The 17,356-nt window shown below is 43.3% G+C and overlaps 1 protein-coding gene across 3 annotated transcripts in view; it reads left to right on the plus strand.

Annotated features, from left to right (window-relative positions):
• Positions 1–1,058: 1,058 nt before the first annotated feature.
• The window catches only part of NTN4 (netrin 4), a 105,983-nt gene continuing 89,685 nt past the window's right edge, over positions 1,059–17,356 (plus strand). Inside the window, exons 1-2 of one of the 3 annotated variants that reach the window (XM_012663999.1) lie at positions 1,059–1,091; positions 4,755–5,284. In XM_012663999.1, the coding sequence (XP_012519453.1) occupies positions 4,811–5,284 (474 nt within the window). In that variant the 5' untranslated portion in view covers positions 1,059–1,091; positions 4,755–4,810. Of the gene's footprint in view, positions 1,092–1,435; positions 1,945–4,754; positions 5,285–17,356 lie in introns of those variants that run through there. The other 2 variants (XM_012663997.1, XM_012663998.1) reach the window with 2 other exon arrangements.

A 17,356-nucleotide genomic window follows, 5' to 3' on the forward strand; every position in this document is an offset into this window, starting at 1 on the left:
TTTATTTGGTAAAAACAATTGGAAAGGTGTTTCAGTGATTCTATTAGGAGCATATAAGATAAGAAAGCCCAAAATTGCCAATATTAGAAAACTCAAAGGGTTTGTTTTCTAAAGTGGATGATGCTGTACGAATTGCTGTCTCATACCTTTTGCCACTTCCCAGTGTTGGCCAGGAGAATAATTTTAATGTCTCCCAAATGGATTACGCTGACCTCAACCCAGTTCCTCCCGGGAGATATAAATTTATAAGTTCCTGGCTGGGTCATTATAAATAATATCTACATATCCCCAAAGCTCTGAATTGTCCTCATCTGTAGCAGACTCAACAAATGAATGATATCTGTAAAGTAGTTAATTTTCTGGAAAATATTCAAAGGCACAAAATGAGCTCTGCAGTACAAAATTACTTTCGACTTAACTTTTGCCAATTTCCCTGGATGTGTATGTAGAATTATATTTTCATAGAGCTTGCAAAAGTCCCAGACTCAACTGCTATTTAATCTCCTTCCAGAAGCACCAGCCCTGAGCAATCCTATCTACAATTAGCTGCGTGTGGTTGCTACTAAACTGTTCCTCATCAGTTATTTCATAACATTATTGTTTCACAGCACAGCATTCTCCGTAGAGTGAGAGTGCTAGGAAGGACCAAAGAGTTCTCTTTGTCATGCCCCTGCCTCTAGAAGGATGTTCTTAAACTGCCCACTAGTCAATCTTGTGACCCTGTTCTTTTAGCAACCTGGGTTTGAATTAGGGAACACCTTTTACACCAAAATGGGTACACCCTCGGATCATGCAGGCAGTGATTGTTTAGCCGAGATGCCCCCCTGATAAAGGCGGCGGAGAAGTGGCAAAAGCCACTCAGCGGTTAGCGCTGTCTCGGCGCCGAGACCCGGGGTTGAGTTGGGGGGTTCCGTCCCCGGGTCGTGGGACTCCCGGAGAAGGGGTGGCGGGAGGAAGAGAGAGGAGGGTTTGTTCTGCTGGGGGATGTGGGAAGTTAGGCGCTAGCCTGTTTCGCGGTTTTTTAAGCCCCTTGGCATGCCCTGACCTGATCGAGAGGGAGTCAACCGCTCTCAGGAATGTTCCAGGAGAAGGTGGGAGACTGCTTCCCCGAGGAGGCCTGTGGGTGCTGGAGGGCACCAGGGGGTCACAGGGAGATGCAGGGCGTGCGCCGGGAGGGGCGCGAGGGCAGCTGGGGGCCGGGCTGAGGCGGGCTGGACGAGCGGGCTGCGAGGCAGAGAGGGCGCCCCGTGGGGCGCGGGGGACCCCTCCCCGGGCGGCGGCGGCGACCCGGCCGCGCGGGCTGCACCGCCCGGGCTGTCAAGCGCGGGGGGCGGGCGGGAGGAAGGGGTGGAGGTGCGAGGGGAGGAGGGCTGGCACCGGAGCGCCGCGGTGTCGGTGCAATAAAAATGCATCCCATGGAACTGCCCATGGAGAAGGACGGGACCGAGACGCGGCGGCCAGAGGAGGTGGTAAGAGCGGAGGAGGACGCCCAGGAGGAGGCGGCGGCGGCGGCGGCCGGGAAGTGAAAGGTCTCGCAAAGTTCAGCAGCGGCTGCGGGCGCCGAGCCCCGGGCTAGCGGCGGACGAGCCCGCAGGGCCGCTCAGCGGGGCAGCGCGGCCAGGCCGGCTATGGTCCCCGGGCTCCCGCCGCCCCCCAGCTGCCCGGGCCCCGCAAGGCCGGTGCGCCAGGGTCACCCCACCGCCCGGCGCGGCCCCGGCCCGCTGCTCCTCGCCGCCCGCGCCCACTGACCGAGCCCGGCGCCCCAGGAGGACAAGGAAATAAAGAGCCCCAGTTCCTTCGGAGGACTGTTGGCGCTTCAGCCCGCAGCCGAGAGGTCTCGGCTCCCTCCCGCACCCGCGCGACCCGGCTGCTCCCGGCTCCTCCCGGCCATGGGGAGCTGCGCGCCGCTGCTGCTGCTCTGGGGCTGCTCCGCGGTGGCCGCAGGTGGGTGGTGACGCGGCCGGGCCCCCACCCCCTTCCCTCGCTCCTTCTCTTCCCCAACTCGGGACTCGGAGGTGCAGGGGAGCCCAGGCTGGGAGCGCAGAGCTCTGCTCCCGAGGGTGAAATGAGTGGCCATGTTCCGCCTCCTTTCCCCGGGGCCCCGCAGTTTCAAATACTATTGATTTTTTTTTTTGCAACCGAGATACACATGCCCTTGGATAACCCGATATCCTGGGTGCGCCCTGCCGGAGATACCGCGACCGGGGCCTCTTTCTCGGTTTGGCTCGTAAAAAACTGCCTTTCCACTTTGTGAGGGAACAAAGGACCCAGCTCGCCATCCCCCGGCACTTCATGGCCTGAGGGATGATTAGGAGGGGTGGCCCAGCGACCCTGGGCGCGCGTGGGCTGGGGCGGGTCTCTCCTTTAGAGCGATCACCAGTGTCCCCGACCTCATGCTGGGTTTTAGGGAACCAAGTAGGGACACCTGGGGCGGGGGTGAGCGCCCTCTCCGCGGCGCAGTGGCTGGACGCAGTGGGACTCTGAGTTGGGACAGTAGGTGGTGATCACCCTTGGGTTTGCACGGAGCTGGCTGGCCGCCCCTGGGGAATTGGTACCCTGGCCGAGGCTCGGCAGGAGGTCGGAGGCGGGTCCGCGCCCTGTCTCGGTTACTGGACAACAGGCAGAGGCGTCGACAGATGCCCTCTTCCCTCCCACTCCCATCCTGGCTTGCTTGGGCCGCCCTAGGCCACCGGTTCCTGGCTCGTCGTTTCTATATTCGGGAGCCCTTTCTGCGCGTCTCCCCCCCGCCACCCCGCCCCTTGCGGGTCACCCGGTTTCCAGGGAGGCGTTAAGTGCAGCTGTGTGGGTGAGGGGCAGAGACGTGAGGGACTGTGCAGCCATCCAGTCTCTCATGCAAACCTCGCCTGCTCCAGAAAGGGGAGCGTGGGCTAGAGGGACGGACTGGTGGATAGAGAGCATTGTCGCACGCATCTCTTCACTTCGGCTTTTTCCACTCCCCTCCAGAGCTTCCGGCACCCGGTAAAATGCAGGTTTCAGAGTCTGCATCCCAAACCAGTCGGGGAGTCATAGCAGCATCTGTGGTAAACTTGGATAGTTTAGTCACTTTAGGGATTTCCAAGTATTTTGCCCACGGATTATTTGGCTCAAATCTTTTCTGGACTTACTAGTTTAAGGGCATTTAAAATTATTCAGTACTTTTCCCAAGAAGCTGTTAAAGGTCTAAGATTTTACTTTAATTCTTTCTGCTTATGCACCTTAAAAAGTGAACTTTCATAAACCTTTCCCGTTTCAAACCATGTTATGGCAAAAAACATGCAAGCAATAGAGAGGTTGTAAATAAATATCACAAGGCAAATGTTTCAAGTTAAAAATACTTGTACAGGCAGTATATGATTTTCCCCGAAATGCTTTACAGGTGAGTCATAGCACACTGTGTGTTTGTGTGATTCCGGCCACAAGCAATTGTTGCCCCAGCTAATCAGAAAAGTGGCAAACAGAGTCCAGGTAGAATGCACACTTTAATTTGACATTTAAAAAATAATGCCTAATGAAGCTGTTTATTTTGGTTGCAAGGCTATGTGTGGGGTTGGCGATTGTCAGTGTGTGAAAAGTCTCTTTTTCAGCCTAAGCTGTCATTTGGCTCCCTCCAACACTACTGTGATAACAGTTCAGAGGTACTGCTTTTTAAGAAGCAGAAACATTCAATTAGCCAGAATTTAGGGTTTGATTTCCTTTTCCCTCTTTTTCTCTCTGTTTTAGCCTTTAAAATAGATAATTTTGCTTAAGGTATTCATAATTAAAATGACAAACCCAAATTAAAGGATTATAATATGTAGTCAGAATGTTAATAAGTGGATAATGTTTATCATTTTCAGTAATTTTGAAACATTGAAGTCTGTTGGACCTTTGTTTGGAGGAAGAGTGTGTTTCTTTAAGAAGGTGTTTATGTTCACAGATAATGTTTAAAGGTGCTGTTAGTGGCTGCCAGACTGTAAACATTCTCCTGTTAAGCAAACAGGTAACTACTGTATAACCTGTCACAGGTAGAAACCCTCAACAGACAGAGAGCTTGTAGTGTAAAATAAGCTTTCCAGCCATTTGGCAGCTTTGAGGGTTTTTTTTTTTTTTTGTAGCTATATTTACTTAATATTGGAAATGGATATTGCACATTTGAGCTCCAATGGTCTCTAGCTTTGCTTCCCCCTAAATGAGTTCCCATTGTGTATATATTAAATATCTCATATTGCTTTTCCTAGGCAATGTATCCCTTCATTGGCTTAAAAATATAAAGAAAATAGAATTCTACACTTCCTCCTAAATACATTCTCATAGTAAACGTGTTGGATAATGCTAAAGACTCAAATTATATTTGAACGGCTAAATTAAGTGATGTTATAAACATGTTTTTTTAAGTCTTGACTTCAAAAACAAATATATTTCAAACACATAAAATGTTTATAAGGCTAAGTACTGGAAAAGTTTTAGGCCAATAATCTTCACCCTGATGATTTCATATTCCCTCCTCTCACCCTTTACCTAAAGTGATTTTTCTTCTTATATGAATTTTACATCTAAACATAAAAAACCAAACACCCCCCCACACACACTTGTATACATAAATGCACTGTGAAAGCAGAACAGTGTTCATGCTCAAATTTGGTAGAACTTCCCCTTTATTGAAAGTCTCAAGCTCTTGGCAGGTGGGATGCCTTGTCTGTTGCAGATGGACTAGGTAGCTGGAAGAGCTTTCCAGATGGGTTTGTCTTGAATAACATATGCTTTCCCTTCCTTAGGACTGAGTGGAGTAGCTGGACTGAGTTCACGCTGTGAAAAAGCCTGCAACCCTCGGATGGGAAATTTGGCCTTGGGGAGAAAACTCTGGGCAGACACCACCTGTGGCCAGAACGCCACTGAACTGTACTGCTTCTACAGTGAAAACACCGACCTGACGTGTCGGCAGCCCAAATGTGACAAGTGCAATGCTGCCCATCCTCACCTGGCTCACCTGCCGTCTGCTATGGCAGACTCGTCCTTCAGGTTTCCTCGCACGTGGTGGCAGTCAGCGGAGGATGTGCACAGAGAAAAGATCCAGTTAGACCTGGAAGCTGAATTCTATTTCACTCACCTAATTATGGTGTTTAAGTCCCCCAGGCCGGCAGCCATGGTGCTCGACCGGTCCCAGGACTTTGGGAAAACATGGAAGCCCTATAAGTACTTTGCAAGTAACTGCTCAGCCACATTTGGCCTGGAAGATGATGTTGTCAAGAAGGGAGCTATTTGCACTTCTAGATACTCCAGTCCTTTTCCGTGCACTGGAGGAGAGGTAAGGGCATCCGTTTAACTCTACACTGTAAGGAAGGTAGAAAAATGTTACCAGCCCACATTTTTTTTAAAGCATGAAGCTATACTTGTAGGAACATGAATGAAATTAGAATTTTTCATGAGCTTTATTTGTCATAAATTATTTCTCAGCCTTAGACATGGATGTGTAGTCATTTTCAAGTAGATCACCTACTGGCTGGGTTGAAGTCAGAATTCTAAAATTCTAATTTTTTTCATTTTAAGAAAGCAGACACACATCATCGCTCTACCATAGAGGCTTAAAAGGCTACTGATTTCTTCAGTTAGTGGGACTACTTATTGTGTTTCTGAAGGGGGAAGAGTTACTGAGACAGCCTGTTCCTGGAGCCCACACAGGGTATCTTCCTGATACTGTTAACATAAATAGGAAGTAAATAAAAACAAAGCCAAGGAAGAAAAAAAAATCTGTTTGTCAGAAGGATACTTTTGTATGACAGTGGAGTTTTATTGTTAAGATTCTAAGAGCGCATAGCAAACAAATGAAGGTAGCTTCTTTTAAGACACAAAGGTTCTCTGTGGGTTGCAGACACATCAATTCCAGTTTAGGCACTTGGGTCTATCCTGGACCCAAGGCCATCTGAAGCTCATTCTGCAAAAGAGCCTCCTTAGCTACTGATCCAATTTATGTATGAAATGTTTTCTCTTTGTTTAATATTTCTCTTCCCCTAGGGAGAAACAGTTCCTTTTAACTTATGTGGCAGTACCTAGAAAAGTGCCCCCCACCACTATAGGAGAACATTCAGAGAAAACTGGATGAAAGCAGATTAAGTAGATCAATAAATGTTGATTCAGAAAAAAGAGAAGAGAGAGTATAATCTTTCTAATTCTAGTACATGTCATGAACATATAGACTAGATAAGTAGTTGCCAACTAGGGATGTTTCACCACTGCCCCACCTCCAGAGGACACTGGGACATTTGGCAGTGTGTGGAGACATTTTTGCTGGGGGGAGGAACACACTGGCATCTAGTGGGTGGAGGCCAGGGCTGCTGCTAAACCTCAGACAATGCATGAAACAGCATTTCCCACCCTACCCCCGACAAAGAATTATCTAGCCCAAAATGTCAATAGTACCAAGGTTGAGAAAGCCTGGACTGTTAGGCACACATCCAATGCATGTGTTACAATGGCTACAGAAACTAGAATAAGCACTGTATTAGCGTCAATTATACAACTATTCTCAGACTGGTTGTATTTAATAAGCTTTTATTGAGTCCCTGCTATGTGTCAGGTGCTGTATACAGTGCTACCAATTCTGCTTTTAGAGTGGAGTGGGGGCAGTGCTTGCCAGGGGCTTGACGAAAAGGTTGATTTGGGAACTCCTTCCCCTGACTACCATAGACACATGGGGACTTTTGCCATATTATCCAGCTAGTTCTTCTGTGTGTACACTGAAGACACCCACAAGAATAGTGCTGCTGGCATCAGAACCAACTAGGACGTGGCACAAGCAGCACACCAACTTTGCCATCCTTATTCATGGACCCTAAAGTTGGCTTAATGTTGTAAGCTGATTTGCACCCTGTCATGATGGACATTTTTAAAGATACCAGGACAGGAAAGAGACAGATAAGTTAGACTCACTGTTTTGTTGTGCGGAGGACACTTTGTGTAGAAAACGAATGAATGGCTTGAACTCTCAAATTGCCTTGGAATCGATCTATGGGCTCATATCGGCTCCCTGCATCTCAGTGCTACTGGGCCATGTGTATCTAGGAAACAGCAAGAATACAGTTTTAGTAACCAGATGGCAGGCATGCTTGCTTAGCAAATATCTCATTCAATTTATTACAATGGTCTAGAATTACATAGAGATGACTAAAGTAACATTTAACTAACCTATAGTGGAAGTGCAATCTTATGTTCTTCAAAGCCAGACTGCTTCCTACCCATCACGCTTACATCAAATTCTAAGCAGACAGAAACTAAAATTTATGTTGGTTATTTCAATATGCAGACACTTTCTAGACCGACTTTGTAAACATTTTTAATCGTAGTTGTTATTTCAGCAGACTTATGTTTTAATGGTAAGAAAAACGTCAAGCGTGACCTAGTTCCTTCTAGAGCATCATTTGCAAGTATACATTAAGTCATTATAGAATTTCTTCCTTTCAGAGGACAGGTTTGACAACTAATCTACTTTCCCTAGAAAGTAGAGAAGAGAATCTTCCTCCAAGATAAGGACCATAGAGAATCCACCTGGAAATGATTTTTACCTATCTTTCCTCTGTCACTTTGGAATATAAATTAGTGCTGAGCTACAAATTTATTTTGTGGTTACAACTCTATATCATCTGTGTCCATCTTTCGAAATTGAGTATTCTGAAAAATAAGCTAATTAATCTAGTTTCAAATAAGAAGTCTTAAATTCATTTATTGCTTATTTATAAGATTATAGACTTGTATCTTCCTCCATTCTACATAAGACTTCTTGAGACTTCTCTAGGTATTATCCTTCTACTTAGGCTAATATAAATATATCCCAGACTTAATTTGTTTCTAGCAGTCATTCAAAAATACTGCTTTGGGTGTTGAGAGCTGGTAGCTTCATGTCTAAGGAATCAGATACCTCCATCAACAGAGTTGAAGGCACCAGTCATCTGAAAGAGGACTTTGAAAACATAGGCCCAAAAATCCACCCAGAAGAACACTTTTTAAATGAACACTAAACCTGCTACGCAGAAACTTCCTAAACTGGCCAGCAGTTTTAAGGAATGGGATAGTTATACTAAAATGTGTCCCTACCCAAGAGATGAGATTGAGGCTTAGAGGTAAAGTGATTTGCCCAATAACACATAGTTAGTTATGTGACAGAGCTAGGACTAAGTCCCAAGTCTTTTTTCCTTAAGTCTAGTGTTTGTCCCATAAAACTATGTTCTCCTTCCATTATTGACCCCCAAGACCTGCTGGCAGAGAGATATATTCATGTCTCCCTCCTCCCTCACTCTCTTAAAGCCATTTGCTGCTATTCCCTTGGATATGACATGAGGGTAAAAAAGAATTTGCCAAACAGTTTTCTCCTGAGCAGTTTTCAGGAGAAAAAAGAATTTACCAAACAGTTTACTCCTGAGCAGTTTTTTCCTGTCTCTGAGATGTCAGTGGTATTCTGGAAATAAAAGGTTCCATTGTCAAATTAGGCTGGGAAACACTGACTGGATTTAACAAAGTTAAACATTTATAAATACATTAATATTCATAAGAATATTATTTATTAAGTACCTTATCTCTTCAAATGGGAGATTTAGGATGTGATATTCCCAAATGTATTTGGCTATGGTACCCTCTTTTTGCTGAACTCCGGTTACTATCTTTCAGGACTCTAGAGACCCACAGGGCCCAATGTGGGAAATTCTGGGATGGAGGTATAAAGTGTTCCCAAAACCCTGGTGAAAGGCACAGACAGGCCTGGGGCTGATACCAAGTTTGACATCAAGACTGTCTGTCAGTTGGGGGCTTAGTCTCCTATTTAGTTGGAGCAGTAGATAATAATAACCCTGAAGCTAAAGATTATGAGTTAATTAGGCTTTTTCAGCATGCAAAGAGGCACCCTCAGCTCACCTCTGGGTACAGAAAACACAAGGAATTGGGGAGATGTAGCAAACAATTTTAGGTTTCACACAGGCCTCGTGAAACTGGAATTTTGATTATCACTGTTTAGGAAACAGCATCTGTTCCAGTGACCCAAAAACAACTCTAAAAGGGATGTGGTTATTGTCTCCTTAGAAGTGAGCATCACTTGCTCCCTGCTCTATTAACTCTCTATTTAAAAAACTCTGTTAAAAATTGGATAGCAACCAACAGATTTTTCTTCTCCAGGGTATTATGAATATATAACACTCAAAGGAAGGGCTGTAAAGTCAGAGGCAGCAGTACAGAGAAGCCAAGAACAGAGGGAGTAGCTGGGTCTTGATGCAATGCTTAATAGACAAGGATTATTAAAGAGGGTAAGGATTGTGTCGGTCTTATTTACCTCTGTATCCCCAGCAGTTAGCACATTGCTTGGATGATAGTAGGCAGTCAATAAACCAAATGAATAAATGAGACGACAAGCAGGAATGGGGTAGGAGAAATGACAGAGAGGGAGAAATGAATAAGCAGCCTTGGACAGGGGATGGGATTCAGAGACCCTAGTTCACGTGGAAAAGCTGAGTTGATAGTAATATGAGACCAGTTATGGTGTGGGAAGGCCAATTAACAAAGGATCTTAAATAATGTTTATTCACCCATTCATTCAACTAATTTTCAAGCTACCATCAGATCCCATTCCAGGTGCTAGGGATATAGCAGTGAACACATAAAAATCTCTGTTCTCCTGAAACTTAGGTTCTAGTAGGGGAGGTAGAGAACAAAGAAGTAAAATATACCATATATCAGGGTGTGATAAATACTAAGGAGAAAATAAAACAGGGCAGGGGATGAGGAATGCTGATAGGGAAGGGTTTGCTATTTTTAAAACATATTGAATGATTTGTGTTTGGGGGGATGGACAGTGACAAGGACATTGACTTCTGGGCAAATTTTCATGAGTGAACAAAATCTATAATTAAAAGCCACATTTATTTCAACCTACAGATAAGGGAAAATGAAATTGGCTATTAATTAATATGATATGCATTGATAAAAATCCCTTTTGCTAGTGCTTCTTAGAATGAGAGCATTTGAAAAGGAATCTAAATGTTCTCAATGGAAAAGAATATTACCCATGAATAATCTGAAGCCTAAAGAGAGTTTAAGTGACTTGTCTACAATGACTCAGCTGAAATGTGTATTTCCTGACTTCTGGCCCAGTGCTATTTCCACCTTACTGAGTTAAAATTCCTTTGTGCCAAGTCAGGTGGTGTGAAAGATACAGAAACTATGTATGTTTCTTTCCTTCACAGTCCTTTCAACCTACCAGGTAAGAGACAGTAAATGTGATAATTCATGGACTGATTAATTAAATTATATGAGATAGCATATGATTAATCCCTCAAATATGTTGTGTAGAGAATATCCAAATATTTGTCTCTTTAGGCCACTGAAAGGATTATGTTTCAGTGCCTTGTGATAAGTCACAAGTATGCAGAAAATGATAAATTGTTTAGTCAGGTTTTTATAAGCATTTACATTTATAATATGTTAAACAGTATTTAGGATTTTTTAAACTTAAAAGATAAAACAAAGTATATGAGTAGTAATGCTTTCTAAGCTCTACTCTTTGGTTAGTTACTTGTTTGCTTCAATTAGTGAAATCTGCTCATGCCCACTTCTGCAGCAGCAATAGTCCTGAGTCATGATGATAGCTAGTATCTGTGGAAGCCTCCCCACGTGCCAGGCACTCTAAGTGCACTGCATTCCTTATTCTCACAAGAACCTCATTAGTTAGGTACCCATATTACGTCCAGTTTACAGACATGAAGAAACTGAGACTTAGTGAGTCAAAGTAACTCAGTGAGCTAACCTATGCCAGAGCTGGCATAATTAGCTTGCCTTGAAATTATTTATATGATTAGGCTTTATTAAAACTCCAGAATTTAGGCTGGGCATGGTGGCTCATGCCTGTAATCCTAGCACTCTGGGAGGCAGAGGCAGGAGGATCACTTGAGCTCAGGAGTTCGAGAACAGCCTGAGCAAGAGCAAGACCCCGTCTCTAAAAAATTTAAAAAAAATAAAAAATCCAGAATTTAAAAAGAAAAGAAAAACTAACTGAAACTAAATTGCTCTGGTAATTATTAGGTGTTGTATAGAACTTACAGTTTAACTGATTATTTGTAATATGGTTGCATGTACTTTGCATAATAAAGTTACTATTTTTTTACATTATATAGAAAAATTATCTATAACAAGTGAAGATGGTTTGCACTTAATGTTATCCAAAATCATTTAAAATAAACTGTATGGGAATGAATATCACCATTCTTCAGTACCGTTTAGCATACTTTTTATTTGATTGGTTTGTTATTTGAGGGGAGAGGAGTACTTTTTATCTAGCTAGTAACTACATTAAGTACTTTTCCTAACTTAGTCATCTAATGTATTAATGTTTTACCTTACATCATATTCTCAGCTATAATTTTGTTGCATCTACTTGAAAATAAAATGTTGTATACATTTATATAGAGTGATTTGATTATACACACTCTGGGGCTAGAGATTGATAACAGCATGTTTCCGAAAAAAAATGCCTTTGATTTAAAGAAAATCCACAGAGTGGTTATCATTTAAAATTATTTAAGGAAGCTACATAAAAATAAGAACAAACCCAGACATCGAATCATTAAGCTTTGACTTATCGATTTCTAAGATTTCCTCCCCTGCAAAGTAATATCCTTTCTAGCTATTAAAAAAAGTCTGCTTAGCATTTATTTGCTTTGCATTTGTTATATTTGATGGTTTAACTTTGCCAATATTTGGTTAAACTATTCTGAAAACTTTGAGAAATCAGAGTGTAAAACGTTGAGTTAGTGATGACTCATCAAAAAATTAAGGCATGACAATGAAGAACAGATGAGGCAGACAGCCGGAGCTCAGGTATATCCAGGCATATGAGGTGGCTCTAAGAAATGGAGAGCCCTGGAAACCAGAATGGGGGGTCTAACGGTGGGGCTCTGGAAGATGTATCATGCCAGACAATGTGGAAGTAATTACCTTTGATCAGTAATCAGAAGTGTCTGAAAACACAGTGAGTGTAATCTCTCCCTCCTCTGCACTCTGTGCCATTCACATTAACTATTATACTGTGTGCCTATCTCTCCTACTCGGTGGTGTTCACACCTTGAAGGACGTTGTCCTTTCTAGCATTATATTAATATTTGCTGTATGGCTCTTAGCACTCTAATGTCTCTATCTTGCATGATCCTGCAAGATGAAAATGTCCAAAGTACACTTGTTGAACTGAATTATATGAAATATAATAATATATATAATTATATAATACAATATATAGGAATTATATAAAATAATAATACTGTGTTTATTAACTGTGTTGGATGTTACACATCTACTAATCACTAATCCTTTCAAAGCAGTCATGACTCATTCATTTTCTACAAATATTTATAAAGTGCCTCCTATGTGCCAGGAGTTGGGGTTATAGAGCAAAAGTCAAAACTTCCTGCCCTTGAGCTTACCTTCTGAATGTAAGGTGCTAACTAAAGTAAGTAAGTAACATATATAGAGTGTTAGATAGTGATAAGTGCAAAGAAAAAAGCAGGGAAGGGGGCTGGGAAGTGGGGAGGGGCTTAATGTTTGGATAGAGTTCCCAGGGAAGGCCTCATTGAGTCTTTTGAATAAGAACCTGGAGGAAAGTAGTGGTGAGTCATGGGCATACTTAGGGAACAACAAAGGCCTCAAGGAAGTCTGTCTGGCACCTTCAGGACAGTGAGGAGACTGGTGCCTAAGCAGAGAGGTCCAGGTGTGGTGTAGTAGGTGAGATTAGATGGGAGGTGTGGGAAATCATGTGGGCTCTCAAATGTGGGTGCCCAGGATGGCCCAAATTTGACCCAGATCGATTAAAGCCTGTTAATTATTTTTAGCATCCCCTTTCACTCTCAGAGAGGTCCCATTTTGGACCATAAGTTATTCTGGGCTTACTCGTAAAGTCATTAGTTTTTACTCTGAGTGATACTGGAAGCCATTGGAGATTTTAAACAGAGGGCTGATATGATCTATTTTTAATAGGATCACTCTGGCTTGTGTGTTAGGAAAAGACCAAAGAGGGAGGGAGGACCAGGGAGGAAGCAGGAGTAAGGCCACTGCAACAATCTAGGCTAGACCTGATGGTGCATAGACAGGGAGCAGCAGTGGAAATGGTGAAAAGTGGTTGAGTTCTGGATCTATTTTACAGAACTCCAACAGCATTTGCTGACAGGTTGGATGTGGAGTGTGAGAGCAAGAAGTAAGGGTATTTTCAGCTTGAGCACCTGGAAGGATGAAATAGCCATTTACGGAGATGGAGAAGACTTGAGGGGAACAGATTTGGAGAGGAATACCAGGAGCTCATTTTTGGACTTGTTAAGTGTGAGTTGCCTATTAGACACCCAAGTGGAGATACTGAGGAGGCAGCTGGATCTGTGAGTTTAGAGTCCAGAAGAGAGGAGATCTGGACCAAATGTATAAATCTGGGAGATGATATTTCAAACTACGAAGCTGGATGACATTGTCAAGGGAGTGAGCGTAAACAGAGAAGAGGAAGGTCTGAGTGCAGAGCAGGAGTCAACTTAGTACGTTGACGCTGCCATCACTGGAAATACTTCTGCAACTCCTAAGGTGTATGCAAAAACCAGTTTCACTAATTTATGGGTCCAACTGTTGTTTATTTAAGCAATAACACGAATTGATTAACATTGAGTTACCACAGTCAGAATGGTGGGTGCAAATGCTAAAATGACAAGAGAGAGAAGTTGGGAACGGCAACTTTAGGATTTCAAAAGATGAACCAGACCAAGCGGGAGAAGGGGAAATACTAAATGTATAATATAATAAATGACGGTGGAAAGGGGAAGGGGGCCAGTAGTTAGGATGCTATATTGAAGGAGAAAGAAAACTTCGAAAATGCCATACCTAGCTGAAAGAGAAATGTTGACTATAGAGATCTTCAGATTTTGAGGGCCTTATATTTCATTTCGTCTTGACTCATCCAACTTTACATCCCTTTTTTGACTCTCAAAATTCCAGCTATAGGAGCAATTTTTTAGAATGCCCTTGGACCATCACAGTATTGGAAACGAAGTTAAAAATATAGCATTGTGCACCTTTTTGTGATTAGTGTTATGAAATTTGATTTGCAAAATGTGATAGAGAACATCTACCTAATAATGCACAGGAGCTAGATAATTAATCCCATTTAAGTAAAAGTGTTTATGTTTTTACAATTCAATTTGTGTGCAGAATTTTAAAAAAATTCTTATTAATATTTTAATTAATGTTGAATATATTAATGTTTAATTGTTCTGTTAAGGAGGAGAAGAGAAAACCAACATTTAGAGATCACTGTAGAGTGTGCAAGTTTCTGTGCTGGGCATTTTGTATACACTCGGTTTATCTCTAAGAAACAAATTCTTTTCCTAGATGGGTTGTCTTGCTAATGAACAAACAAAAACAAAACAACACCTTTCTTTCTACGTCGCATTTCTCTTCTCTTCCTCACCTTCCTGCAACTGGCAGAGGAGCAGAAGTCTTCCCAGGCCTCAGCTATGTTTGCTGATGTTACTTTACACTTCCTAATCACAGTCCCTAAAACAAAAAATAATTATGAAAAATATTCACATGCTTTCTGTATGACATCATGTTCATTTGTGCTGACACTGTGTCTTTGGCTGCTACTGAAAAAGGCTTCTGTGTTTTAAAATTGAATTGATGAGAGAAAATGTGATCATCCTCTCATACTGTTGAGTCTACGTTAAGAATTTTTGTCCGTTTTTGTTTTAGCCGTTCTGACCCTTCTGAGGTCCTTTAGGTTTTCCATCAGTTTCTTTTGTAACTGATGCCTACATTTCTCTCATAGCCTTGTCCCAACAAAGAGCTCCCCCATCCTACCCTGCCTCCAAATAGAAAGCAAAGGTGAATTGAGGACACAGCAAGCCGGTGTCCACCAGGAGAACCAGCACTCACTCTCCAGGAGCGCTCGTCCTGCTGACCCCCATCCCAACACGCCCAAAGGGTGCAGAACTCTCCCTTTTGTAACCATAGCTCCCTCTGTGCTGATTATCAGAGCTTGAAAGAACATAAGCCCACTGGGGGGTCCTATTTGAGGGAGGGGTGCAGCGAGAACATGTAGTTTGCAAAAACAAGTGACTGTCAACCCCCACTTCCCAGGTCTCTCACTTCCCGTGTGCTCTCTCCGTTCCTGTTTGTTACTTCTGGCCATTTTTCTTTCTCATTTTCACGTCTTTCCTCAAAGCATCTAGTTATGTCACATTAGACCACTTATTTTATCTCTGCTCTGGCTCCTATTTGTCTGCAAAATTGGACGTGATACTTAGTCTCTCCCATGATTTTCTCTCTGAAATCTTCTATCAGTTCTCTCACTTGCCCTCTTGTCTTTCCGTCGCATCCCAATGCTAGATCAACCCTACTGTTTACCTTCTTGCCCCTTCAGCTTAGATGGTTGAACTTTATTGGGGAAAAAAATAACATGATTGTACCGAGAGATGCTTTTATGTTTTCCAGTCTCAGTTTGGCCCTCAAACTTCCCTAGAAATCCTCCTTTCTTCAGCTCTCTTTCATTCCTGTGGGATTCTCTCAAAGCTTCGCTCTGCTCCTAAGATCTCTCCTCAAAGCCCCTGCTCACTCTCAGCTAAAGAGCTTGACTCCTCGCAGAGAAGATAGAAACCTGTGTGGACGGCATCACTGTCAAACCCAGAAAGACCCATCAAGGCAAAAGGCTGAGTGCTGCTGTCCGTTCCTTTCTCTCCTCCAACCAGCTTCAGCCGTCCACCAGGCCCTGTCGCAGTCGGCTACTTGAGTCTCTCTTGAGCAGGTGTGCTTCTCTTCATCTCTGCAGCCGCTGTGCTAGTGCAAATCACCCTTATTCTTCATCTGTATGTGGTACTACAGTTCTCTATTCTGTTTCACTTGCTCCCCTATCTATTCTCTATGCGTCACTCTGAAGGATCTTTTTATTTTATTTATTTTTTTATTTTTTTTGAGACAGTCTCACTCTGTTGCCCAGGCTAGAGTGCCGTGGCGTCAGCCTAGCTCACAGCAACCTCAAACTCCTGGGCTCAAGCAATCCTTCTGCCTTAGCTTTCCAAGTAGCTAGGACTACAGGCATGTGCCACCATGCCTGGCTAATTTTTCCTATATATATTTTTAGTTGTCCAGCTAATTTCTTTCTATTTTTAGTAGAGACAGGGTCTCGCTCTTGCTCAGGCTGGTCTCGAACTCCTGGGCTCAAATGATCCTCCTGCCTCGGCCTCCCAGGGTGCTAGGATTTGAAGGATCTTTATAAAATAGAAAATGTCACTATCCTGCTTAAAACTCTTCAGTGACTCCCCAGTTCCCTCATAATGTTGTCCACGTCCTTTAATGTGGCGTGTCAGCCCGTTCTGAGTGCACCCTGGCCTCGTCTCTCACCCCTGCCTCCTGCGCTGTCGCCCAGCTGGATCTGTGGCACTGCGTGTGCTGCTGCGAGGTGCCCTGCATGCTCTTTCTTGCCCTCTGACCCCTGCCTGCCTCCTTGCCTGGAGAGGCGCTTCTCTCCTGATCCCCTTCCCCAGTCCTGCCTCTCATTTATCTAAGTTGTCACTCAAAGATGGACAAATAACTAGATAATTCTTACTTATCCTTATGGAATTTGCTTAAACTTCACCTGTACCAAAATTATGGGTTAGGTGCCCTATACATGTGCCCCCACTGGACCCTCTCTATTCACCTCTGTCATAATATTCATTGCATTCTTTTGTGTGCTTCTTAAGGTAGTCTAGGCTACACTTAGAGAAACACCACCTTAGCACTACCTTAGCTGCCTGACACGTGAAATAGATATTTGTCAAATAAATGAACTTGGAGGCATTATTGTTGTTAATATTACTGCTGACAACTTCTTATAGCTTCTGGTGGTTTAAAGCATTTTTATGGCAGAATATCTGGTGTGCAGATACATTAAACTATGTTTGAGAGATGACTTGCTAAGTGTCTTGTAAATTAGCCACTTAGGATGACAGATGCTCAGGCAGACAGTTGATCAGTATAATTTCTGAACAAGGATGATGTCATGGGTTCCATCCCATGGTGGAATAGAGCCAAACCATGGGCTCTACTCCTAATCTTTGAAGGCCCGGAACAAAGAGTTCTTGTTGAGATGGAAGGATACAAATATAACACCACCTTTTGGAAAACAATGCAAGATGCACGTGAAGGTTCACTTGGGGAGTTTGTTTAAATTTTCATCAATATTATTGGAAATGATTGGGAAGGGTGCCTCCTGCTTACACGTCTGCAGAGTTCCTAGCTGGGCTCCTTGTCACAGTGCTATGTTGGCTGCAAGGGTGGTTCTTTTTTGATTCTGAAAAACAATTGCCTCATGACACTATGGACAAACTTGTGCAACTAT

Source organism: Propithecus coquereli, unplaced genomic scaffold (assembly GCF_000956105.1).
Source record: "Propithecus coquereli isolate 6110/MARCELLA unplaced genomic scaffold, Pcoq_1.0 Scaffold85, whole genome shotgun sequence".
Taxonomy (NCBI): Eukaryota; Metazoa; Chordata; class Mammalia; order Primates; family Indriidae; genus Propithecus; species Propithecus coquereli.